At 42.5% G+C, this 25,364-nt stretch overlaps 4 protein-coding genes across 8 annotated transcripts in view; 2 read left to right on the forward strand and 2 right to left on the reverse strand.

Annotated features, from left to right (window-relative positions):
- Positions 1-4,018, forward strand: part of LOC106608879 (protein inturned) — a 33,875-nt gene extending 29,857 nt beyond the window's left edge. Inside the window, exons 16-17 of the mRNA XM_045721771.2 lie at positions 1,750-1,889; positions 2,666-4,018. Coding sequence (XP_045577727.1) covers positions 1,750-1,889; positions 2,666-2,777 — 252 coding nt within the window. The 3' untranslated portion in view covers positions 2,778-4,018. The remainder of the gene's footprint in view (positions 1-1,749; positions 1,890-2,665) is intronic.
- Position 4,019: 1 nt separating this feature from the next.
- Positions 4,020-10,336, reverse strand: LOC106608882 (INO80 complex subunit B). Of its 2 annotated transcripts, none has more exons than XM_014207080.3 (5): positions 10,076-10,336; positions 9,388-9,580; positions 7,495-7,628; positions 5,441-5,604; positions 4,020-4,983 (listed from the first exon to the last, which is right to left on the reverse strand). In XM_014207080.3, the coding sequence occupies exons 1-5, from the start codon at positions 10,116-10,118 to the stop codon at positions 4,516-4,518; spliced, it is 1,002 nt and encodes a 333-aa protein (XP_014062555.3). In that variant the 5' UTR covers positions 10,119-10,336; the 3' UTR covers positions 4,020-4,515. The 2 variants fall into 2 exon arrangements, with proteins under 2 accessions (XP_014062555.3, XP_014062554.3); XM_014207079.3 differs by having other exon boundaries at positions 7,483-7,628.
- aadat (aminoadipate aminotransferase) lies at positions 10,109-25,027 on the forward strand. Of its 4 annotated transcripts, none has more exons than XM_014207077.3 (14): positions 10,109-10,229; positions 11,533-11,604; positions 11,766-11,934; positions 14,928-15,060; positions 15,315-15,389; positions 15,639-15,848; positions 17,750-17,815; positions 17,940-18,022; positions 19,173-19,269; positions 20,532-20,593; positions 20,786-20,850; positions 21,090-21,196; positions 22,733-22,834; positions 22,923-25,027. In XM_014207077.3, the coding sequence occupies exons 2-14, from the start codon at positions 11,538-11,540 to the stop codon at positions 22,962-22,964; spliced, it is 1,278 nt and encodes a 425-aa protein (XP_014062552.1). In that variant the 5' UTR covers positions 10,109-10,229; positions 11,533-11,537; the 3' UTR covers positions 22,965-25,027. The 4 variants fall into 4 exon arrangements, with proteins under 4 accessions (XP_014062552.1, XP_014062549.1, XP_014062551.1 ...); XM_014207074.3 differs by having other exon boundaries at positions 10,111-10,229; positions 11,467-11,604; XM_014207076.3 differs by having other exon boundaries at positions 10,208-10,496.
- clcn3 (Cl-/H+ antiporter 3) overlaps positions 23,322-25,364 on the reverse strand; it is a 73,208-nt gene continuing 71,165 nt past the window's right edge. The window contains exon 14 of the mRNA XM_014206962.3: positions 23,322-23,735. Coding sequence (XP_014062437.1) covers positions 23,732-23,735 — 4 coding nt within the window. The 3' untranslated portion in view covers positions 23,322-23,731. The remainder of the gene's footprint in view (positions 23,736-25,364) is intronic.

The raw sequence follows: 25,364 nt of genomic DNA on the forward strand, positions 1-25,364 counted from the left end.
TCTCACAGCAAGAACTGGCAAATATGGTGCAGTCCATGAGGAGGAGATGCACTGCAGTACTTAATGCAGCTGGTGGCCACACCAGATACTGACTGTTACATTTGATTTTGACCCCCCCTTTGTTCAGGGACACATTATTCCATTTCTGTAGTCACATGTCTGTGGAACTTGTTCAGTTTATGTCTCAGTTGTTGAATCTTATGTTCATATAAATATTTACACATGTTAAGTTTGCTGAAAATCAACACAGTTGACAGTGAGAGGACGTTTCTTTTTTTGCTGAGTTTATAATGTATAATTTAGCTATTGGATTTTGAATTTTAGGACCCCCCAAAAATCTTTTTATATTACTTGATAAAATATTTAATTTGGCATTTACTACTATAGCCCATAGAAATGCCTTGAATAACATTCATAAATGTAAAAAATTATTTGCATAAGGAATAAGGTTTTGATGTGTCTGTCCTACATCTAGGAGATATAAGAAAACTCACCAAATATATAGATTTTTACACATACGTATTTAACCCCGTGTTGTTTGGAGCACAAAACTACCTGTGGGGGTCGTAGAGCAAAACAGAGAACAACATCGTGTTTGTGAGAGTCTCCTTTACATAGTGGGGTCATATTAGTTTGTAATAATAGTTGCGGTAGGACGACAGGTGGATAGAGACGCAGCCCACACAAAAAAAATGACATCTCTAGCTTACTGACAGATTTTGATAGGGATTGAAGAATTATGTTACTTAGATTGACACATGGGTGCGTCAATAGACTCTTCAGGATTAATGAGCGAGCTAAGATGGACATAGTCGATATAACTATTTGTTCAGTACCTGTGAAATGTACAGCTACAGAATTCAGAATACGGGCCGTTCTTACAGTATTCTCCCTGTACACCAAGTCAGAACCGTAGGATAAATAAAGGGGGCATATAAGCAGACAATGAAAGCTCTTACAATATTCGATAATGACAATTCTCTAAAACAGGCTAAAGGCTACATGTACACCACTAAGTCAGAACAGTAGGCTAAGTTATGAGGGGGAGAGACCAAATTCTATAAATCTATAAATTCTCTTCATATTACAAGGATTTGCCTGTAGATTGTCAACGTGATTCATGCTGATGTCTGCTTGTCTAACTTTCTAGCAAAGGTTTTGAAAGTGTGGTGTTGACATGATCAGTCCAATCAAAGCTATGGTAGATATAACGCGATTTGACGTCATTTTATCTGTGGCCAATGACCTTGAGCCTTCTTGGATGGGCACTTCTAATATAAATCTATGGCAGCACCCAAGGGTGCTTGAACTGCCTAGCTCTCCCGTAGATTCTGCAGTGACATAATGTCCCCATGAGTGACAGAACACTGAGCAAATCACGGCGAAATTAGATAAGATTACCAACACCCGCACTCTGTATTTTTGCTGGCTGCCCCTCCAGCACAGAAAGCACCGAGCTAGGCTGAAACACCTGCATTTTGGAGCTGCCTTACTCAAGAAAGAGACCATGTTTGTATGCGGCTTTATTAATTGTATTTCCAATCATGAAACATGGGACCAACACTTTGTATTTTTATTCAGTATATAAACATATATTTTTTCTTAACAGGTGGGGCTCAAAGCCCACCTGCCCTGAATGACGGGTCGCTACTGCAAACACACCATATCCCTGTAAGAATGTCTGTGTTGTAATAAAAAAGATGGAGTGTGTTTATGTTTCATCTCTTAGACCTCTCTCTGTGTGAGTAGGGCAGGCCGGGTGCAGACAGACCCCAGGGGACCCATGGGCTGGGCCCAGTGAAGGAACACGGGGTTCTGTTCCAGTGTAAACCTGAGAACTGGACCGACCAGAGGAAGCCGGCTCCCACCATGACCTACTGGGTTATAGGGTACGTGACAGAACTAAATGGTACCCTGTTCCTTTTGTAGTGCACTATTTAGAGCTCCTGGATAAAAGTAGTGCACTTATATGGGGATTGGGGTACATCGGAGGACAATGTTTCAGTGTGAATCTCAAATGGCACACTATTCCCTATATAGTGCACTATTTAGTGCTCTGGTCAATGTGCTATGGGGAGTAGTAGGGTGCCATTTGAGACATAACCAAGGCAACAATGTCTGCTTGCCTTACGTAGTGTGAGCGCCACTGTACATGATAGATATCATCATTCTTAGGAGACTCAATCTTGCCTCTGTTGCTATATAGGATCAGTGTTATGAATTCTATATTCTGTGGGGGGGGGGTGAATGTATGGTAGGGATGGTGGCTGTCCTTGTAGTAATGACTGATGGCACTTTGGGACGTCTCGACTGTTGCTTTTGGACGTGCTTCTGGGTTTCAGAGGTGTGTGTGCCCTCAGTGAGAGAGAGGTCTGTCTGGTTGGTAAAGTAAACCAGTTAACTTTGAGTGAGAGGCTGGGAATAGCAGACCAACATGTAACAGCTGGGCTCTGGCTTATAGTGAAATTCAGATAGATATATATATATATATATATATATATATATATATACTGGGCATAGAGATGTCCATTTATCAAGGTGGTGCTGCGGTATTGTCTGCTCTCTGGACATCTAGTGCTTTTTGTTTGATTTAGTTTTTTTTTTACACGTCCTGCCTATACTCCAGCTTGAACCACACTGCCATTTCCCTCTGTTTGTGTTCCAGCCGGATGCTTCTAGAACCCGTCCCTCAGGAATTCTACGTGTGTTTCCATGACTCTGTGGCAGAGGTTCCCGTGGAGATGGCCTTCCGCCTGTCTTTCGGCCTGGCCTTGTGACGAGCCGCCTGCCAACAGTCTCTTATGAACTCTGGTAACACTACTACCTATCGGCAGACAGACAACAGCAGCGCACAACCCTGTTCATTAGGCACCAAACAGAAGAAAACAGTCAGGGAGAGAGTACATAAACACCAATAAGAAACACTTGTTCACGTTTCTATCACAAAATATTTTGCTACGGTTTTCCCTAATGAACACAACCCTGGTCTTAAAGGTTTCACAGTTGACCTCAACGCCTGCTTCCTGTCAGTCTGAGATATTCTGGGATCTAAGAGTCCCTCTTGTGCCTTGATCACCTGACAGGCAGGTAAAAGGAAACCTCGCAGACCAAGGTTGTTCTCTGTTAGCCTTGGATCAGCTCCAGTGGAACAGGACTGCATTCAGATAGAAATGTTACGTGGAACAAACATGAGGAATAAGGAATCACGTCAGCTCTGTTCATGACATTTCTATCTGTAACATCCCACTACGCTTGCCTACTAAACAGGTTTTGGGGCGGCAGCTAACCTAGTGGTTAGAGCGTTGGGCCAGTAACCCGAAAGGTTGCTGGATTGAATCCCCGAGCTGACAAGGTAAAAAATCTGTCATTCTGCCCCTGAACAAGGCAATTAACCCACTGTTCTCCTGGTAGGCTGTCATTGGAAATAAGAATTTGTTCTTAACGGACTTGCCACCATGTTGTGTCCAAAATGGCTCCCAGCTCCCTATGTAATGAATAGATTCTGACTCTGGGTGTGTGGAAGGACAAGCCACTAAAAACTGAGTAATAATACCTCAGAAAACATGCTGGATTTTATTTTTTTAACAGGTAGATGTGAGTTTGCAGGGAAAGCATTGTTCTGCTGTTCTGGTCATAGCAATATCTCATTCTAGTTCTGTGGGTCTGACATTCCTGTTAACTAAAGTGTGCCAGACCAAATAATATGGGAAAAGTCTAAACAGCATTCTTGGGACATACCAACTCTTACGTCATGCCATTGCAGTTGAAATGTAAAACGCTAAGGGTTAAGGTTCGGAACGTCCCAAGGATCCCAAACAGCACTGACCAAATAATATGACTGTTCTTGCCTGCTATCTTCTCCACATTACCTAAGGCTGTGTTGCCATGCCAGAGTTCTATTCATGTTGCTGTTTTGGAGGAAGATAAATGTGTTATGGTATTTTATTTAAGATGTACAGTATTTTGTATGGAAATGTAATAATTTGTGATAATTAAAATAAACATTTGTTTCCTCTGGGTCATTTTCTCAATTTATTAAACATGTTATTGCTGTTATGTGTTACGGCTTCTGCTTGCCAAAATTAATACATTTATACAAATGAAAGTCCTTCATGATCATCAGGCAAACAGCGCTCTTATTTCAGTCCTGCTGTTACAAAAATAAGCTTGCCTTTTTAAATTCTTATTCAATGTACATTATGTGGACTTCCACAAACTAAGGATCTAGAAATGAAAGAAATACATGCTGTCTGATAGGGCCTAGTGTTGCTGTAGCCTCCATTATGTCATCTTAGTATCATGACTAAATTGACTGACTGATGCATTGGTTTGAACTCTTGATAGTATACATCATTCTGAAATGACCACTTATATAACATCACACAAAAGAGAAGAAAAAAAACTGAAAAATGCCTTTTCATAATCTGTCAAAATACAAAAAAACTAACACATTGTCCATGGATTTAGCACCAAAGTGAACTGCCAACAAGCCAAAACATTTGAAAACGGTCAAATTCAAGCGGCACTCTCCACAACAAGGACCAGATTCTTCTTGTAGCAGTCCAGACTACAGAGAGGGATCCCAGTCTTGGAGCACGAGTACCTCTTCAGATTACTGCACCCGTTTATCCCGCAGCCTACCGGTGCCAGGGGAGGGGGGCACAGGGAAGCCGGGGTCGGGGCAAGCACCCCTGTTGGGAACGAAATCCCCATTCCCTGGGCTGAGTCACAGTAGCGGACCATGGGACACTGGGCCTGCTTGGACTTACGCTCCCTCATACCCTTGATCTTGGCCTTGGAGGTCTTGGTGAGCCTATCGATGGTCTGGTTCTTGTCCTCCTCTGCCTTCCTGGCCGCCTGCAGGCGCCTCTTGCGGGCACACTCCTCTCTCTTCTGCATCATCTCGGTGGTCATCTCCTTCTCCTTGTAGCCCATGGGCAGCTCCAGGAGGGGCTGGTTTTGCTGCTTGTGCAGGAGGGCTTTCTGTAAGGCAGAAGCACACACACACAAGCATTCAGGTTCAGTAGGATGTAGACCTAAAGCTTTACATAAATATTTCAGGATTTTCTGTAATCTTCCAAGTTTTTAATGGAAAACACCACACGAAAACTTTGGGTATTTGTTTTATTAGTCCATTGTTGATATAGTCCCTAAATGTTTTGCATGTCAGCAATCAAGTTAAGATACATAACTTTCAAAATACAGAAATATCTCAAACTTAATTTCTGCCATGCAAAACATTTAGGGACTATATCAACAATGGACTAATGAAACAAATACCAAAAGAACGTTTTTGGCTGGAATTTTCCTTTATCTAATAGCCGTTTCTCAGATCATATTGTGACCTGGCAAAATTCAAGTCAAACCACGTGGTCAAGTGAAAGTCATCCCTACCTTGATATGACAGACTAGTCTGAGGCCTGCTCTCTTGTTACATTACCTGTCTGGCTGTGAGCAGGGACTCATCGATCTCCTTCTTCAGCTCTCCGTTGTCGTCCAGCTCTCCTTTCTCCAGGGCGTCCAGCCACTTCTCCTCCTCGTCCACCGGCTTACCCAGGGAGTCTGAGTCCGGCAGAGGAAACGGGTCCAGGTTACTGTCCTCATCTGGAGGCAGGGAACAGAAAGAAAACAAGTGCATGGTTATGATATTAAAAAGATATTAAATAGCATGCCATTTTATTCAAACACTTCATGTTTGGCAAAGACAGAAACAGGCTCACTGAAATTACATTAAACATTTGCCTTGTGCAGTGAACTTATTTATTCGGAGTCTTCAGAAAGTATTCATACCCCTTGACTTATTCCACATTTTGTTGCGATACCGCCTAAATTCAAAATTGATTTGTTTCCCACCCATCTACACACAATATCCCATAATGACAAAGTGAAAACATGTTTTTTAGAAATGTATGCAAATATATTGAAAAATATATACAGATCAAAGGAAATTGGATGCACCTGAGCTCAATTTGGAGTGTCATAGCAAAGGGGTGTGAATACATACACTACTGTTCAAAAGTTTGGGGTCACTTATAAATGTCCTTGTTTTTGAAAGGAAAGCACATTTTTTGTCCATTAAAATAGCATCAAATTGATCAGAAATACAGTATAGACATTGTTAATGTTGTAAATGACAGATTATTTTATGGAAAGTCTACAGAGGCCCATTATCAGCAACTATCACTCCTGTGTTCCAATGGCACGTTGTGTTAGCTAATCCAAGTTCATCAGTTTAAAAGGCTAATTGATCATTAGAAAACCCTTTTGCAATTATGTTAGCACAGCGGAAGACTGTTGTTCTGATTAGAGAAACAATAAAACTGGCCTTCTTTAGACTAGTTGAGTATCTGGAGCATCAGCATTTTGTGGGTTCAATTACAGGCTCAAAAATGGCCAGAAACAAAGAACTTTCTTCTGAAACTCGTCAGTCTATTCTTGTTCTGAAAAATGAAGGCTATTCCATGCGAGAAATTGCCAAGAAATTGAAGATCTTGTACAGTACTGTGTACTTCTCCATTCACAGAACAGCGCAAACTGGCTCTAACCAGAGTAGAAAGAGGAGTGGGAAGCCCCGGTGCACAACTGAGCAAGAGGACAAGTACATTAGAGTGTCTAGTTTGAGAAACAGACGCCTCACAAGTCCTCAACTGGTAGCTTCATTAAATAGTACGCGCAAAACACCAGTCTCAACGTCAACAGTGAAGAGGCGACTCCGGGATGCTGGTCTTCTAGGCAGAGTTCCTCTGTCCAGTATCTGTTCTTTTGCCCATCTTAATCTTTTCTTTTTATTGGCCAGTCTGAGATATGGCTTTTTCTTTGCAACTCTGCCTGGAAGGCCAGCATCCCGGACCTACGACTGGGGGCGAAGGTTCACCTTCCAACAGGACAACGACCCTAAGCACACAGCCAAGACAACGCAGGAGTGGCTTCAGGACAAGTCTCTGAACGTCCTTGAGTGGCCCAGCCAGAGCCCGGACTTGAACCCGATTGAACATCTCTGGAGAGATCTGAAAATAGCTGTGCAGCAAAGCTCCCCATCCAACCTGACAGAGCATGAGAGGATCTGCAGAGAAGAATGGGAGAAACTCCTCAAATATAGGTGTGCCAAGCTTGTAGCGTTATACCCAAGAAGACTCGAGGCTGTAATCACTGCCAAAGGTGCTTCAAAGTTCTGAGTTAAGGGTCTGAATACTTACGGAAATGTCATATTTCAGTTTTTTATTTTTGATGAATTTGCAAACATTTCTAAAAACCTGTTTTTGCTTTGTCATTATGGGGTATTATGTGTAGATTGAGGGGGTAAAAAACGATTTAATCAATTTTAGAATAAGGCTGTAATATAAAATGTGGAGAAAGTTAAGGGGTCCGACTACTTTCCGAATGCACTGTATATGGAGTGTATATATAGTAAATAAGTCACATTAAGCACATAATTACTTTTATATTGAACATGAGTGGATATGATGAATGTAAGAGACAGACCTTTGCACTCACCAAGCCAGGCCCGGTACTGCTCAAGTGGAACACCCTCAGAAGGTTTATCATCATCAGAGTCGTCATCGTCGTCCTCGATCATTAGAGGACACTGGGAGCGGGCTACACCAGGGACCACAGTGAACGTTGGCACACTGGTTCATGAGAAAAGAAGGAGAGAGAGAACAACAAACCATACGTTTAAAGGAACCCCCCAGATGAAGTTGCTGCCACTATTTTGACATAATTTCCTGTTCTACAGAAGAAATGCACGTTCAGGTTTCACCTCCGAAGAATGACGATACTGTACTGTACATAGTCACGAATTGGGAATTTCCATGTGGAGTTAATAAACATCAACAATTAGGACACTGACAGCTGTCAGTGTAGCTAGCTAGATAAGGTTAGCTAGCTATCTTGCTAACCTAATCTAGCTAGCTAATGTTGTTGCTGTTTAAGTTTTGTTTTAACTCCACCGTATTCAAAAGATTAGCAAGCTGGATCTACAGCTTATTCAGGAGCTGGATTTAGGGAAAACCTCACCACAGATGGAAACCAAAGGCCTATTTGTATTTATTATGGATCCCCATTAGATGCTGCCAATCTCTATTATCTCCAAAGTTTTGGCATCTTCCCTTTATTGCAGCCGCGAAACTACCATAGAAATGGAGGATATTGCCCTGTGTAGGGTGCCATCTTTCGGGTTGGTACGTTAAACGGGTGTCCTAACTCTCTGTGGTCACTAAAGATCCCGTGGCACTTATCGTAAGAGTAGAGGTGTTAACCCCGGTATCCTGGCTAAATTCCCAATCTGGCCCTCATACCATCATGGCCACCTAATCATCCCCAGCTTCCAATTGGCTCATTCATCCCCCTCCTCTCCCCTGTAACTATTCCCCAGGTTGTTGCTGTAAATGAGAATGTGTTCTCAGTCAACTTACCTGATAAAATAGAAGGGTCGAATTTCAATAAAATGTTAGAAAGAGTAAGACGAAACTCCGGTAATATGGATAACTATTGAAAGATTGCTGATATGCAATTATTATTTTTTATTTATTTACATTGTAATGGACACAGTGCAACTTTTGGTAGGCTGCTGGCAGGCTTTGGATGCGGTACAGCACGCCAAGTCAGCCTGTGCTCATGGTTCTCACAGGGAAGTGAAATGATAGGCTACAATGACTTTGCTCATGCATGCCGCAAATGACAAGTAACTATAAGTCCCTTGAATTTCTTTCGCGGGTGCCTTTTCATGATCTGGATAGACACTTGTGGTTTCTAGTTAACGTTACACCAATCAAAGCAGTGGAGCGTGTAGCGAAGCAACACTTTAGTGGTCAAAGCCATTCATCTTGGGGCATCGGGGGGAGCGGGTTTGCAAAATGGCATCATATCACGCAATTATACCATTTCTAAAATCGTCAGGTATCTTTTTTTAAATCCAGACTAACAAAAAACAAAAAAAGTGAAAATTTACAAATTATCCAATGGATTATGATACTTTTCTGCTAAAATGTCAAAAGTGCTGGTGAAAAAAACATAAATTTACACCCCCTATGGTTGTTTGCTCTATGGCAAAAGAGACAAGGCTGTTTAGTGTCATCTCAGTCATGAAGAGGAAGAACATTGCAGCTGTTTCTGATTAATAAACAATGCCATGCTAATGGGTGGTATCATTCAAATAAAACCCAGCCCTGAAATAAAACGTAGGCTGAAAATAATTTGTATGTCATATCAAAGGAAAAGACAACGCATTCACGCGGATTTGCACGAAGTGGGCAATTCGGATGTGTCACTTCAAGTCCAAATATTATACTTTAACTAAAACGATGACTTATTGACTTAAATCGCTGTGCAACATTTTTTTTTTTAAATCTGTCAAGCGAGACTATTAAAATGGCAGCGAGGTCTCACCTTTTTGTCCCAAGTGTTTGGCCTCCCAGTTTGATCTTGAGTCTGAGCTGTGTGGGGGGCTTGACCACAATCCCAGAGTCTGACTCCAGGGCCTCGGAGTAGGAGCTGTGCCCATTGTCTCGGTGATGCTTCTTCTTGTGCTTTTTGTGTTTCCTCTTATGCAGGCTGTGTAAGCCCACATGGTCTCCATCACCTGTAGTAACAGACAACAAATAGAGATGTAGACAAGATATATAAACAAAGTCTATTTGGTAGTGTATAGTGTTGTTATCGGCTCAGTTGGTAGAGTATGGCTCCGGCCTAGGCAAGTCAGTTAAGAACAAATTCTTATTTACAATGACGGCCTACAGGAGAACAGTGGGTTAACTGCCTTGTTCAAGGGCAGAAGGCCAGATTTTTACCTTGTCAACTCAGGGATTCGATCCAGCAACCTTTCGGTTACTGGCAAGACGTTCTAACTAGGTTACCTGCCGCCCCAATCTGCATGCATGGCTGACTGTCTGCTAAATGGCATATTATTATTATTATGTTGCCATGTATGTCTCAAAAGAATGGCTAACGTTAGTGGCTTCTGGACACTTCATAATATGTTATATGTCTGGTAGTCAATCTGATGGTGTAAATTGTTCAATTCAAAACCATGCTTGAGAGATGGGAGGATAACATCAACAGTAAACAAACAACTCACCTAAAATAAACCTTGGGTGGATCATGTCTTTCCTTTTCCCCATTGAAACGACTGTATATATCAATCAAAACCAGAAAACGGGTTCTGCCAGTCTACATCCTAGCAAGTTGGCCTTGCTCCATCTACGGAAGAGTCGCCAGCAGCTGTTCGCTAGGTAAACAAAATGTTTGTTACTGTGTAGCTATCTAGCTACTCAATGCCATCACGGGACGACCCACCTACTCGAGAGTTGTCACGCGCTTTGATAGCGTGATAAGTAGCAAATAGTCTACTTTGATTAAGCATTTGCAAGCCCAACATGTGTTGTCGCTTGACAAAATACAACTGACTAAAGTTAGCTAGCTAACGTTAGCTGGAATAATTAACTAAAGTTAGCTGGCTGCCTTTTCGATAAATTAACGCTATTTGCTCACGAATCAAGGTAAGGATGAAGCTGCTTTCCTTCAACGCATTTCCCCGTTGTTTGTATAAACATGACAGTAATGCAGAGTCATTGAAGAATACACAAGACAATGAAATCAAAACTAATAGCTAGCTAGGAAGTTACGCTAGCAGCAACGTAGACTTTTCCTTGCGGCTTCGAATACGATTGTGAATGTGGATTCGGATACGCTGCTGCCATGAAAGTACTGTCTAGACTTGGCTTCTCGACTGTTCCACTAATTCATAAATTGTTTCAAATCATTTGTTACGATTTTATTATTGGGGACATGGGAGCAATTATACATGTTTAGAATGTATGTAGTTAGTTGATTTACACAATTACTGTACAGTATTCTCAAAATTATATAATATTTTGACACCTGGGTAATGTAGTCCACACACCGGCCACTTGTGTGGACTATTGCTAGTGGGAAAAATACATTATCCAGCAGCGGCCACTGTACGATTAAGCACAAGATACGCAAGATCAGTCATGAAACAAACGTGGTTGTAATATTAATCGGTTGTTGATCTTCTGAAGTTTATTCCTGTGTTAAGATTTTTGTGCAGTGTATTTCAGTCTAACTCCGTGCATATGTTTCTACTTGTTCCTATATTTGTTCCGCCTTTAGTGCACGATAATCCACTTCAGTGTTGCTATACGGCAGAAGCAAAACAACATAGTAGCTAGCCCCAAGGTTTGGCAGAGGGCGCCATTATTCTAATAGCGTCCTCTGGTGGACTTTGGGGCTGCACAGTAAGTGCCAACGATATCACACTCAAACTTACCATTGTGTAATGAATGCATCCCATCATTATACCATGATAAAACAAGTAAATTGACATTATTTCCATGTTTTGTAACTTGACCCAACAATCAACATTGCATTAGTATTTAGTAGGCAAGTGAATCCACAACTATCCATGTGTCATCATGCACTGTCACATTGTGTATCTATATTCCCCAGGAGGTGCGATTGACACACCACAGGCAAGCTTGCTCTGTCAGTGCTGATTGTTAGGTGATTTTACAGGAGCCATGAACTACGCTCGGTTTTTGACAGCTGTCAGTGCAGCTCGGAAGCCCTCACCTATCCGAATGTTAAGTAAGTCCTCATGGTTGTAGAGCTCTATTCCGTATTGCTATATTCTGTGTTTTGCCATGTAGAATTTCTCTTTAGTATTTTTGTTCTTTGTCAGTTTTCAGATATTTTTATTTCATTGGTACCTTTGTAACCTATCTGTCTTGCCCCCCTCCATCCCAAAGCTGAGATCCAGCAAAGGTCACCCCCATCCATGATCTCCTTGGCCGCAGGGGCTCCCAACCCCAACACGTTCCCCTTCCAGTCCTGCTCCATCCAGGTGAAGAACGGGGATATGCTCACCTTCGACGAGACCATGATGAAGAGGGCTCTGCAGTACTCTTCCTCCAGCGGGTGAGTCAGTGACTGAGAAGACATTGGGTCTGTCCAAAATGGCACCCTATTTTGTATATACAGTGCATTCTGGAAAGTATTCAGACTCCTTGACTTTCTCCACATTTTGTTACATTACAGCCTTATTCTAAAATGGATTAAATAGTTTTCCCCCCTCATCAATCTACAAACAATACCCCATAATGACAAAGCAAAAAACAGTTTTGACATTTTTGAAAATGTACTAAAAATAAAAACGGAAATATCACATTTACTTAAGTATTCAGACCCTTTACTCAGTACTTTGTTGAAGCACCTTTGGCAGTGATTACAGCCTCGAGTCTTCTTGGGTATGACACTACAAGCTTGACACACCTGTATTTGGGGAGTTTCTCCCATTCTTCTCTGCAGATCCTCTCTGTCAGGTTAAATGAGAAGTGTTGCTGCACAGCTATTTTCAGGTTTCTCCAGAGATGTTTGATCGGGTTCAATTCCGGGCTCTGGCTGGGCCACTCAAGGACGTTCAGAGACTTGTCCCGAAGCCACTCCTTCCTTGTCTTAGCTGTGTGCTTAGAGTCTTTGTTCTATTGGAAGGTGAACCTTCGCCCCAGGCTGAGGTCCTGAGCGCTCTGGAGCAGGTTTTCATCAAGGATTTCTCTGTACTTTGCACCGTTCATCTTTCCCTCGATCTTTACTATTATCCCAGTCCCTGCCGCTGAAAAACATCCCCACAGCATGATGCTGCCACCACCATTCTTCACCGTAGGGATGGTGCCAGGTTTCCTTCAGACGTGACGCTTGACATTCAGGCCAAAGAGTTCAATCTTGGTTTCATCAGACCAGAGAATCTTGTTTCAAATGGTCTGAGAGTCTTTAGGTGCCTTATGGCAAACTCCAAGCCGGCTGTCATATGCCTTTTACTGAGGAGTGGCTTCCGTCTGGCCACTCTACCATAAACGTGTGATTGGTAGAGTGCTGCAGAGATGGTTGTCCTTCTGGAAGGTTCTCCCATCTCCACAGAGGAACTCTGGAGCTCTGTCAAAGTGACCATTGGGTTCTTGGTCACCTTCCTGACTAAGGCCCTTCTCCCCCGATTGCTCAGTTTGGTCGGGCGGCCAGCTCTAGGAAGAGTCTTGGTGGTTCCAAACTTCTTCGATTTAAGAATGATGGAGGCCCAGATCTCTGCCTCGACAATTCTGTTTTGGAGCTCTATGGATATTCCTTTGACCCCATGGCTTGGTTTTTGCTCTGACTGTGGGACCTTATATAGACTGGTGTGTGCCTTTCCAAATCATGTCCAATCAATTGAATGTACCACAGGTGGACTCCAATCAAGTTGTCGAAACAGCTCAATGATGATCAATGGGAACAGGATGCATCTGAGCTCAATTTCGAGTCTCAGACGAAAGGGTCTGAATACTTATGTAAATAAGGTATTTATTTTTTCTTATTTTTATAAATTTGCAAAAATGTCTAAAACCCTGTTTTATTAATTAATGAAAAAACATTTTTAATTTTTTTAATTAATTTTAAAATAATGCTGTAACATAACAAAATCTGGAAAAAGTCAAGGGTCTGAATACTTTCCGAATGCACTGTACATGCACTGAGTGTACAAAACCTTAGGAACACCTTCCTAATATTGAGTTGATCCCCCTTTTGCCCTCAGAACAGCCTTAATTTGTCGGGGCATGGACTCTACAAGGTGTTGAAAGTGTTCCACAGCAATGCTGGCCCATATTGACTCCAATGCTTCCCACAGTTGTCAAGTTGGCTGGGTGTCCTTTGGATGGTGGACCATTCTTGATACACACGGGAAACTGTTGCGCGTGAAAAACACAGCAGCGTTGCAGTTCTTGACACACTCAAACCAGTGCGCCTGGCAGCTACTATCATACACTGTTCAAAGGCACTTATCTATTTTATCTTGCCTATTCATCCTCTGAATGGCATACATACACAACCCATGGCTCAAGGCTTACAAATCCTTCTTTAACCTGTCTCCTCCCCTTCATCTGCACTGATTTGAAGTCGATTTAACAAGTGACTTCAGTAAGGGATCATAGACAGACCAGGTGAAAGCTGTCATGTAAAGAAGTTTTGTACACTCAGTGTAGTGCACTACTTTTATAGGGAATCGGTGCTATCTTGGACACACCCGTTGTGTATTGTTAAGTAGCGTCTCTTAGCCCACAGAAATCATTCAGAAGTCTGCGGAAGCTTCTTCAGAGCGCGATAGGAAAGAGTCAACAAGGCCATAGCCTTTGAAAGGGCTCCGCGACACCAACAGAGTAATGTACATGACTAGCTCTACGCACGGTCAGGAGTTTAGAATGTAGAGTCCTGCGGACATGAATGGTTTGAAACGAGTTTTATTGCGACGTGTTTGAACTGGTCAACGCTGTCCCTTGAAACGGTTAGGACAGCATGACACCTATGCTAGTTAATGGCGGTGGCAGAAGGTTATCTCTTAACAGCTTCTTATCTACCTTTACAACAGTCTAAATAGTAAATAGTGATTCATATTGGTCTGTAGAGCTCTCAACCTGTGTGCGTGCGTGTGCTCTCACCCGCTGCTTTGCTTTCCACAGCGTTGGTTTAATCACTTCTGATAAGAGCTAACAGGACGATAAAGCCAAGGCTGCTTCCTAAAAAGCACCCTATTACGCACACTAGGATGAACGTTTTACTGGATGTCAAAACAGAACATTTTATTACGACATACCCTGGCTGCTATTCGAGTTTTATTATTAATGATTGGGTCTATTTCTTGCTTTAAAAAATGAAATTTTTCAAGGAAATAAGATAAGGTTAGATAAAGTAGGGTGAGGTTAAGATAAGGTGATGTTTTGTAACTGCAGGTTATTCATGATGAGGGAATCTGAATTTCCACTTAAGTCAATATGTTCACTTAGTCTCACATGGACGTCAATTTGTAAGTTCAACTTAAGTTAGGATTCGACCCCTATGAATGGAACGTTTTTTAAATGTAGGCCTCTGTCTACCGTATATAGAATCCCGGAGCTGTTGACTTGGATGAAGAACCTTCAGAAGAACCTTCACAACCCTCCTACAGCCAACTACAGCGCTGAGAAGGGCCAGATGGACATGTGTGTTACTACAGGCAGCCAAGAGGGTCTCTGCAAGGTACCACATTTCCTGTTTAGTCATATAGCAGACGCTTATCAAGAACGACTTACTGTTAGCGTATTGATCTTAAAATAGCTCGCTCCGACAACCGCACATCACAGTCACAGAAGGTAACAGGTTCCTTAATAAAGCAGAGAAGAGAAGTGCAAGGAAGGTAAGTTAGGTCTGACTACCACTAATGATCCGGTGATCCCATGAGCCTGTCCTATTCTTGCCCTCCCCTCTATTACTTTTCTCTGTGTTTTTGGCAGGTGTTTGAAATGCTTGTAAATCCTGGAGATAACGTTCTTCTGGACGCCCCCACGTACTCTGGAACGCTCGCTGCAGTAAGAACCTCTACTCACAACCACAGATACACACAGATACACACATATAATCACTTTCTCTCTCTTGTCGCGCATTCACTCACTCACTCACTCACTCAGATAATCTTTATTAGCACGAATGGCAAGGCCACTATTGATAAATCAAAATCTGACGGATAATGATAAACAACAACAATATAATGTTAATAGTAACAGTTAGAAAAACTCACTCTCACACTCTCACTCACACACTGTGTTCGCCGTCCCAAGCTCCAGCCATTGGGATGTAACCTGATCAATGTGCCCAGTGATCAGCACGGTATGATCCCGGGTGGGCTGAAGGAGGTCCTGTCCCGCTGGGACCCGGCAGATGTCCACAAGCCACACAGCACCGTACCCAGGGTCCTCTACACAATCCCCAATGGAGGAAACCCCACCGGGGCCTCCATGACCACCCAGAGGAAGAGGGAGGTCTACGAGGTACGGTAAAGTCTGCAGACCCATAGGCCCTATTCAAATAGTTCAGAAATGCATCCTTCCTTCCTACTTTCCTTGAAGTAGTCCCAGATCTGAATTGGTGAAAGTAGCAGGGTGGTAACCTTGCTTTCACCTCTCCAAATGCTTTTAGATCAGTGCTTACCTCAAGGAAACCTCAAGGAAGTATTCAAACAGATCCCCATTAGCTACTGCACATGCAGCAGCTACTCTTCCTGGGGTCGGCATAAAACGTACAAATACATGACAATGTACAGAACAGATATAGACAAGAACAACATAAGATATTATATTACATTCAAAATGATATTACATTCAAAATAAAAATAGGAGTTATATATTGGAAAGACACCAAGAGACGACAACAACAATACTATTTACACACTATTCATATATACAGTACATCTTCATATTCTTATGTACAGTTCAATTAGATCTTTAAAAAGCTGAGAGACATTCTGATACAATCATTTTTTTAAAGCTTTTTTTTTGTTGCCAGAGTAACCTCTGGTGGCAGAGCATTCCATGATGACATGGTTCTACACATAACTGAGCGACTCATTAAATCTGTTTTTGTATTGGTTACCGTGAAGAAACACATAGTGGTATGGCTGGTGGGGTATGTATGTCTGTTTGAAGTGTATGCAAATAGATTAGACAAGTGTTTAGCCATTTTCAACAGACAAATGTTTCTTAAAAAGACAGGAAGAGAAGTAGTCCATTTCTCCTCAACCCTCTACCATGAAAGACTATGATGCATGTTGTTGATGTTAGTTCTGTGTGTGCAGTTAAGGGCAAGGCGTGCTGCTTTGTTTTGGTCCAGTTGCAGCTTAGCCAGGTCTGTCTTTTCTGCACCTGAATACATTATCGGACAGGCATCAAGATGGGACAAGATCAGAGCCTGAACAACTAGTATAGTTGATCGTTGTGTCAAAAACGCAGAACATGTTTATATAACAGACATACCTCTCCCCATCTTCACAACAACTTTGTCAATTTGACTTGACCATGATAACTGACCATCCAATGTTCCTCCTAGGAGTTCAGCTTCTTCAACTTGTTCAATGGTCACACCCTTCATGCACAACTCCAGTTGAGGTTAAGGTCTAAAAGAATGCTTTGAACCAAATACAATGCTTTTGGTTTTAGATGTATTTAAGAACAGTTTATTACCCATTCTGACACTGACTGTAACTCCTTGCTGAGAGACTGAGTGAGCTCACTGGCTGTAGGTGCTGATGTGTTTAATGTGCAATCATCAGCATATATAGTCATTTTAGCTTCTTGTAAGACAAGTGGCAAATCATTTGTAAAAATAGAGAAGAGTAACGGCCCAAGGCAACTGCCCTGAGGGATACCGCACTGTACATATCTGATGTTAGAGATGCTTCTATTGAAAAATATTCTCTTGAGTTCGATTGGATAGGAAGGGAAAGGGAAGGAAAGGGAGGCAACCAATTTGAATAGAATACAGACTGCAGAGTACAAAGCCATAGTGTATATTACAGCCACAATGACACATAGTGTCTATAGCCTGGTCCCAGATTTGTTTGTGCTGTCCTGTGTGCTGTCTCTGAGTTAGCAAGACAGCACAAACGGATCTGGGACCAGACCAACGGACATTCGGGAAGGAAATTGGGAGGGACCCAATCTGAATCCATTGTTCTAGTTCTTATTAATGATTTCCTTAACAGGCTTATTCAAATAGGGCCAGAGTTTGACACGGTCCTGGTCAGGTTACTGACTCATGCATATGGGAGCGAAGGGAAAGGGAGGGTTTCTTTCTGGAATGATTGTGCTAGTTCAATTCAGGCCTCTGTAGAATAATGATTTCCCTGAAGGTCTACTTCACAGAATGAGTCAAGATTTTGTTGTCGTTTTGACAGCTTGCCAGGCAGTATGACCTCCTTATTATTGAGGACGACCCCTATTACTTCCTACAGTTTGACAAGGTAAAAATTGTTTAATTGTTTAATGTATTATGACTTTGTATGTTTTATTGGGACACTGCACTGGCATCACCCCTACTGTATATAATAGAACAGGCTGCTCATGTGTCTTTCTCCCTCTCTGCAGCCTTGGGCTCCCACATTTCTCTCCATGGACGTTGACGGGAGAATCATCAGGACAGACTCCTTCTCAAAGATCCTGTCATCAGGGTGAGGCAGACTGTCAGATCGCCAAGGCAACTATGTGGGTTTAGAGGTCATAGGTCAGGGAGGAAGAAGGAAGTACAGTCACTGTATTAATTTACCTTTTATTTATGCAGGTTTGTCTAATTGAGAACCATCTCTTTGCCAAGAGAGACCTGTCCAGTAGCCTAGGGTGGTCTAGCAGTCTAAGCCGCTGTCTCTGGAGCACATGTACGATGTACCACTGCCAGCATGGGTTCGAATCCGGCCCACTACTCTTTCAGCAATCTCTGACCTACCTTTCACCTCTATCTCTCTATCCAATAAACATACAAAGACTTAAAAATATATAGTTAAAAAAAGACCTGTTCAGTTTGTTATTACACTATTACTAGCTACTTTAGTACAACTTTGTAGTCTGTCTCTCTATGTGGTTGTCAGAACTTGTTTACCGAGAGACTGTCAGAAGCTGTGTACTCAGTGGGTTATTGAGTCCTTGTTTTTCCAGTTCATGTGGACAATTGAATTACCTTGTGCTATTCCCAGTAGGTATTACACACACACACACACACACACAATATTGTACGGCTAACCTTGTGGGGACACACAATTCAGTCCCTTTCAAAATCCTATTTTCCCAAACCTCTAACCCGTACTCTTACCCTAACCTTAACCCTAACCTTAACCCAAAAACCTAACCTTAACCCTAAAACTAACCCTAGCTCCTAACCCTTAATGTAATTCTAACCTTAACTCTAAACCCCCTAGAAATAGCATTTGACCTTGTGGGGAGTAACAAAATGTCCCCAGTTGGTCAAATGTTTGTTTGTTTACTATTCTTGTAGGGACTTCTGGTCCCCACAATAATAGTTAACCACGTCCCACACACACACACACACACACACACAGGATGCAGCACTGCTGTGCCTAGAAAGACAAGAGGACACACTGCTCGTTGTTGTTGTTATGATGTTCCTTCACCAGTGAAATGGCCCATGTCTGCCTTTCCGGGGGGGGGGGTGTGTGTGTGTGTGTGTGTGTGTGTGTGTGTGTGGGTGTGTGTGGGTGTGTGTGTGTGTGTGTGTGTGTGTGTGTGTGTGTGTGTGTGTGTGTGTGTGTGTGTGTGTGTGTGTGTGTGTGTCTCTGCAGGTATGACCCTCTGTGTCTGTCTTTGCAGGCTGAGGATAGGCTTCGTGACTGGGCCCAAGCCACTGGTGGACAGAGTGGTACTCCACATTCAGGCTTCTACAATGCATACCAGCACCTTCACACAGGTGAATGAACCTCTACTTCTAACCCCATCACCCCCTCTAAAATTGCATCACCTTCCCCTTTAAAAGTAGACCTAGTAGTAAACTACCCCACCATTCGCTTTGAAACACATGTAGTAGCATGTAGTAATAAATAAGTAAAATAGCATGCATGTCTTAGTAAACTGCCATACCATCCCCATTAAAATGAATGGTACATGGTAATAAATATGTTCAGGCATATTTACTTTCCTGTAATGTTTGGTTGTATTTTCTACTTTGCCTCTAGTCTCTAGCCATTGTTTAAATCCCATAAGAGGCTTCTTTCCTGTGACTGTAATCACAGCAAAACATGAAACTGCGTTTTCATTAGTGCACGAAGTAGCAACACGTTCTCCAACAGAAAACGTGGGGAAAAAAGGTAAAACAAGGTAGTGAACATTTCAGGTAGTCCCTTCACGTTTTGGCCTGCCTTCTTCCCATTTGGTTGCTTGTGAATACGACCTTGATTATTGTTGTTTTTTTTCTTTAAGTTATTTTGTCAGAAGAGACAGTTGGCAGCAGTTTTAATGTGAGTAGTTACCATAGCAACAACAAGAGAAATGCAATCATCGAGAGAGATATTGCTATATTGTGTTCTATTTCATTCTGTGAATGTACTGGACCATTCTCAGTATAGATTAGTGGCATAATTGTCTGTGTTCCCCCATAGAGATGAGAGTCGACAGAAAGCGTTAGTTGTTTAATCCGTGTCAGAGGTTAAAGAAAAAAATCCACTCAAAAACAATATTTTGGTATTTATTTCATTGGTCCATGGTTGATGCAGTCCCAACAATTTTTGTTGCATGTCAGCGGGCAAGTTTTCAAGATAATTGGACTTTCAAGAAGCAAAGTGTCACCGGCCACATCGTCACGTTTCTGGATTTTTCCTTTAATGCAACACTAATTCACTTTTCATGAGGTGGCAGAGCGAGACAGTCACGCTCACGCGCTGCCTGCTCTTTGTAGACGAATATCATGTTATCGTAACATCTGTGGGTTATTTTCACGCATACAGAAGGAAGTTAGGATTAGGTATATGAGGATGTGTGAGTCAAAAGACGAGCACACTGTCTAGCTCTATACTCACATCTTTCTGTCTCTCTGATCGTTACATCTGTTTGGTGATATAGAAGCATGGAATGTTCTAGACAATATGGAATTCAGAAAGAGTTAACTCCCATGTGCAACAGATGCAGTGTTGACTACTCCACCCTCTCTCCTTCTCTCCATCTCTCCCTCTCCAGCTCATGGTGTCCCAGCTGCTGCATGGCTGGGGTCAAGAAGGCTTCCTCAACCACATAGATGGGTAGGTCAAAGGTCGTACCACTGGCAGCTGTATAAACAACAAGCATATATGGTGTCAATATAGCTGGAGATATGAGTTGTTTGTGTTATATGTTGTTGTGCAATTATTGCTTTTTTTGGGGGGGGGGTTATTGATTACAATATGAGCAGTTCAGCACTCTACAGTATGATGGACACACCTTTTCTCTTTCAGAGTGATTGAGTTTTACAGAACACAGAGAGATGCCATGCTCTCCTCTGCAGACAAGTGGCTCAAAGGTTTGCGTTTCACTCACTCACATGGTTGTGTCCATTTGAAGCCTAACATTAAAAAAAACACTCATGAAGCCAGCACCTCACACAGTGCTGGTGCCTTGTTAAAATCACAAAGCATCAGAGGAAGTAGTGCTTTGCCAAAGGGATAATAAGAAAGAAAATCCCTGCACCAAACAATACCCAGACCTAACCTTTCTGTTTCCCTCTTCTCTCTCTCTCTCTCTCTCTCTGTGTGTGTGTAGATGTGGCAGAGTGGCACTCCCCAGCTGCAGGCATGTTCCTGTGGATCAAGGTGAAGGGCGTCGCAGACACCCAGAAGCTGATCATGGAGAAGGCTATGGAGAAGGAGGTAGGTACACAAACACACACAGTCGAAACTCTACCCTACAGGCCCACCTGATCTCGGGCTCCACCACAGCTCACACACACACTGACTAAACTAATACAACCTGTTTGACTGAATGAGATTATGTTTGGTGTTTTTAAAACAGTCCACTTACATGGAAGTCCTGTATCTTTGGGAGGTCCCTGTCGTTTATAATATCTATATTTTAGATACTTCAAGAAGAAGTTTACTTTATTTGAACCAAATATCTATTTTCGATGTCAATGGTATGTTATAGAAGGGGCCCAGACACTTTTTTTGTGATCTCACTTGTTTTAGAGAAACTTACCACACCAGCAATATACTTCCTTATGTTTTTTCTGCAGTTGTAGGGGCACAGGAAAAACATGAACAAAGGCTCAAAAACACTAAAAAATACCTCCTTTTAGAAACCCGCGATGCTCTCAGTATAGTGATGCAGGTCTTTAGATGTCGTACACGTGAAATTGTGTCATTCCGAACGTTATTCGCGGCGTTATATTCCATTGGAGACGTTTCCTCTATCCAGCAGTGCTGCTTCTCCATGTAGAGCACACGGAAAAGGATCGTGGGCGACGTCGAAGTATCACTCGAGTCGCACAACGTGGAATACAACATCGCGGAGGAAGTTCGGACTGACACAGTTTCGTGTGTACAACAGCGAAAGTTCTGCATCACCATACTGAGAGCGTTGATGTGTTTTTGGAGCTTTTGCTCACGTTTTTTCTGTGCCCCCACAACTGCAGAACAAGCATAAGGAAGTATATTACTGGTGGGGTAAGTTTCTCGAAAGCAAGTAGATATCCCCCAAAAATGTGTTTGACACTTCTATACCATGCCATTTACATTGAAAATAGAGATTTGGTTCAAATTAAGTGAACTTCTCCTTTAACAACAAGCGACAGGTAACCCTACTGTGTGTTTTTGTTGTCTGGAGTTAATGTCCTACTCATGCATGCAGGATGAGCAGCAAGAGATTTTCACTAAGGGCCGGGCTAGTGCTTGTCAGGAATAGGATGTTGGATAGTATGTGAAGCTGCCATTATCCAAGAAGGCAAATGGATTTAAAATCCCGCGGTTTCCCCCCGCCCACATAAGAACACTCCAAATCCACGCTGATTGGTCTGCTTCTATGTGGAAAGAACAGGAAACCCAATCGGGGCTTTTTAAAATCTAACATGGGATATTTTCCCCACACTGCACTAAACAATTGAAGCCAATTGCAGTAGATTATAAAAGGCTGGTTATGTACAGAGTGGGTCTGGGAAATGGTAAAAGTAATAGCTAATTTAATATCAGCACACAGAATCTACTGTACAAGCATCAGTTTTATGATACATAATTCAGAGCTTCAAGATAAGTGTGTGTGTGTGTGAGAGAGCGAGCAAATGAACTATGACAGAAGCTCATAGGGTCTACAGCCACCAACTGCAGCAGTACAGTTTTGGCCCCTTTTGTATTAGTGTCCATATTTGGTAGTAGGTGCTGGTTGGTTAAACATTTTCTGTTGTCCTACTGTAGGTGCTGCTGGTCCCTGGAGGTGTATTCATGATCAACAGCTCAGACCCGTGTTCTTATGTCAGAGCGGCCTTCTCCCTCTCCACACCGCAACAGATCGACGAGGTAAAGAAACACACACACATGCAAATGCAGCCACACATACACACACACTTGAAGGCAATAAATGTACCTTCTCTTTCTTTCTCCACAGGCTTTCAAGAGGCTCTCTGCACTCATCAAGGAATCTTTGTGAGGAGTACATCAGATAACAAACGGACGACGAACTATTTTCATTGGCAGAGATTATTTTTGGTACAAATTCACTAGCTTCCAGTTGTATTAGTCGCATGTACGGTATACACCGTCCGCCGAAATGCTTACTTGCAGGTTCCTTCTCGACAATGCAACAACAATAAGAAATAATAAAATATAAGAATACGAACATTAATGGCTCGGTAGAATAAAATAAACGTTTTAGCATAAGTGTAATACAGGAAGGCACAATTTAGAGTCTAGTATTTACCAATCATAATAAGACTTTGGTATCAGCAGTTGTGGTTTGTGTGTGTGTGTGTGTGTGTGTGTGTGTGCTCCGATACCGTCTGCTGCAGGCCTTCCTCCGGCACCGCTTTGAGTAGATCTCCTGGATGGGTGGGAACACAGTGCCAGTGATGTACTGGGCCATCTTTACCACCTGCTGGAGGGCCTTGCGGTTGTGGACAGAGCAATTCCCGTACCAGGCCGTGATGCAACCAGTCAGGACGCTCTCAATGGTGCAGCGATAGTATTTGGAGAGGACCCAGGTCTCATGCAGAATTTCTTCAGCCGCCATAGGAAGTAGGGACGCTGTTGCTTTCTCTTGACAAGAGTGGTGGTGTTGTTGGTCCATGTCAAGTCCTCAGTGATGTGGACGCTGAGGAACTTAAAAACAGCTGACTCTCTACTGCAGGCCCCGTTGATGTGGATCGGGGCATGTTCCCTCTGCTTCCTGAAGTCAGCAATCAATGCCACAAACTTGAATCACCTGCGATCACAAAGTTACAAATTTACGTCAGACAAGATACGCATGTTGCCTTGGAGATGACTGTGAATGTAATCACCGTTTTGCAGTCATTGGTCTACCTTGGTAGCTAACACTGTGTAAGACACTATTTACAACTGTACATCTAAATCAGCATTACTTGAGCCAAGCATTTCTGAACACCAAAACGTTCAAAGTGTTTAACTGAAATGTTAGACCGTATGTACGCTGAACAAAAATATAAATGCAACATGCAACAAATTCAAAGGTTTTACTGAGTTACAATTCATATGAGGAAATCAGTCAATTTAAATAAATTCATTAGGCCCTAATCTATGGATTTCACATGACTGGGAATTGTCCCACTCCTCTTCAATGGCTGTGCAAAGTTTCTGGAGACTGGCGGGTACTGAAACACGCTGTTGTACATATCGATCCAGAGCATCCCAAATATGCTCAATGGGTGGGTGACATGTCTGGTTAGTATGCAGACCACGGAAGACCTGGGACATTTTCAGCTTCTAGGAATTGTGTACAGATCCTTGCGACATGGGGCCGTGCATTATCATGAAACATGAGGTGATGGCGGCGGATGAATGGCACGACAATGGACCTCAGGATCTTTTTACGGGATATCTGTGCATTCAAATTGCCATCGATAAAATGCAATTGTGTTCATTGTTCGTAGCTTATGCCTGCGCATACCCTAACCCTACTGCCACCATGGGGCACTGTTCACAACGTTGACATCAGCAAACCACTCACCCACACAACGCCATACACGTGGTCTGCTGTTGTGAGGCCGGTTGGACGCACTGCCAAATTCTCTAAAAAGACGGAGGCGGCATATGGTAGAGAAATTAACATTCAATTCTCCAGCAACAGCTCTGGTTGACATTTCCGCAGTCAGCATGCCAATTGCACGCTCCCTCAAAACTGCACATTTTAAGGTGCCCCTGTATAATGATCATGCTGTTTAATCAGCTTTTTGATATGCAACACCTGTCAGGTAGATGGATTATCTTGGTAAAGGAGAAATGCTCACTAACGGGGATGTAAACACATTTGTGCACACAATTTGACAAAAATAAGCTTTTTGTGCGAATGGAACATTTCTGGGATCTTTTATTTCAGCTCATGAAACATGGTACCAACACTTTACATGTTGTGTTTATATTTTTGTTCGGTATACATTTGTAAAGATTAGAGAAAATGTAACCGTTGATCGATCCATGTACTGTTATATTGTCATGATTTTGGTGAGGGAAAGTAAATGAAAATCTTTTCTTACTGTGTGTGTGTGTGTGCGTGTTACCATTTTCAACCACCAGGGCGTTACAACGGTTAGGACTGTTGTTGGGCTACCTTTTTAAAAGTGTGACTTCACGTGACTTAGAACGTTTCACTGCTCCAGTATGTAGCGGCTTTACGAGCTGTAGAGGCCAGACACACAAGGCCACTGTGTGTACGGTGCTTAGGAGGAGTGTTTGTGTACAGTTTTAAACCCCCCCATGTCTCACTCCTGCTCTGAACTGAACTTCCAGTTCCATGAAACTCTTGTGTTCTGGATATCTATTGGGTCAATGACACACTTTCCTCAATATCAACACTTGCCAATGTGAGATAGCTAGT

The sequence above is a fragment of the Salmo salar genome, chromosome 07, assembly GCF_965601325.2.
Source record: "Salmo salar chromosome 07, fSalSal1, whole genome shotgun sequence".
In the NCBI taxonomy this organism is placed as follows: Eukaryota; Metazoa; Chordata; class Actinopteri; order Salmoniformes; family Salmonidae; genus Salmo; species Salmo salar.

Coding starts and splice junctions, on each gene's coding strand:
- LOC106608882 (XM_014207079.3), bottom strand. CDS start 10,118: ATGGGGAAAAGGAAAGACATGATCCACCCAAGGTTTATTTTAG. Junction 7,629..9,387: donor CAAACACTTGGGACAAAAAG/GTGAGACCTCGC, acceptor CTCATGAACCAG/TGTGCCAACGTTCACTGTGG. Junction 4,984..5,440: donor CCCTGCTCACAGCCAGACAG/GTAATGTAACAA, acceptor TCTGCCTTACAG/AAAGCCCTCCTGCACAAGCA.
- aadat (XM_014207077.3), top strand. CDS start 11,538: ATGAACTACGCTCGGTTTTTGACAGCTGTCAGTGCAGCTCGGAAGCCC. Junction 15,061..15,314: donor GCCAAGAGGGTCTCTGCAAG/GTACCACATTTC, acceptor TGTTTTTGGCAG/GTGTTTGAAATGCTTGTAAA. Junction 21,197..22,732: donor AGAAGGCTATGGAGAAGGAG/GTAGGTACACAA, acceptor GTCCTACTGTAG/GTGCTGCTGGTCCCTGGAGG.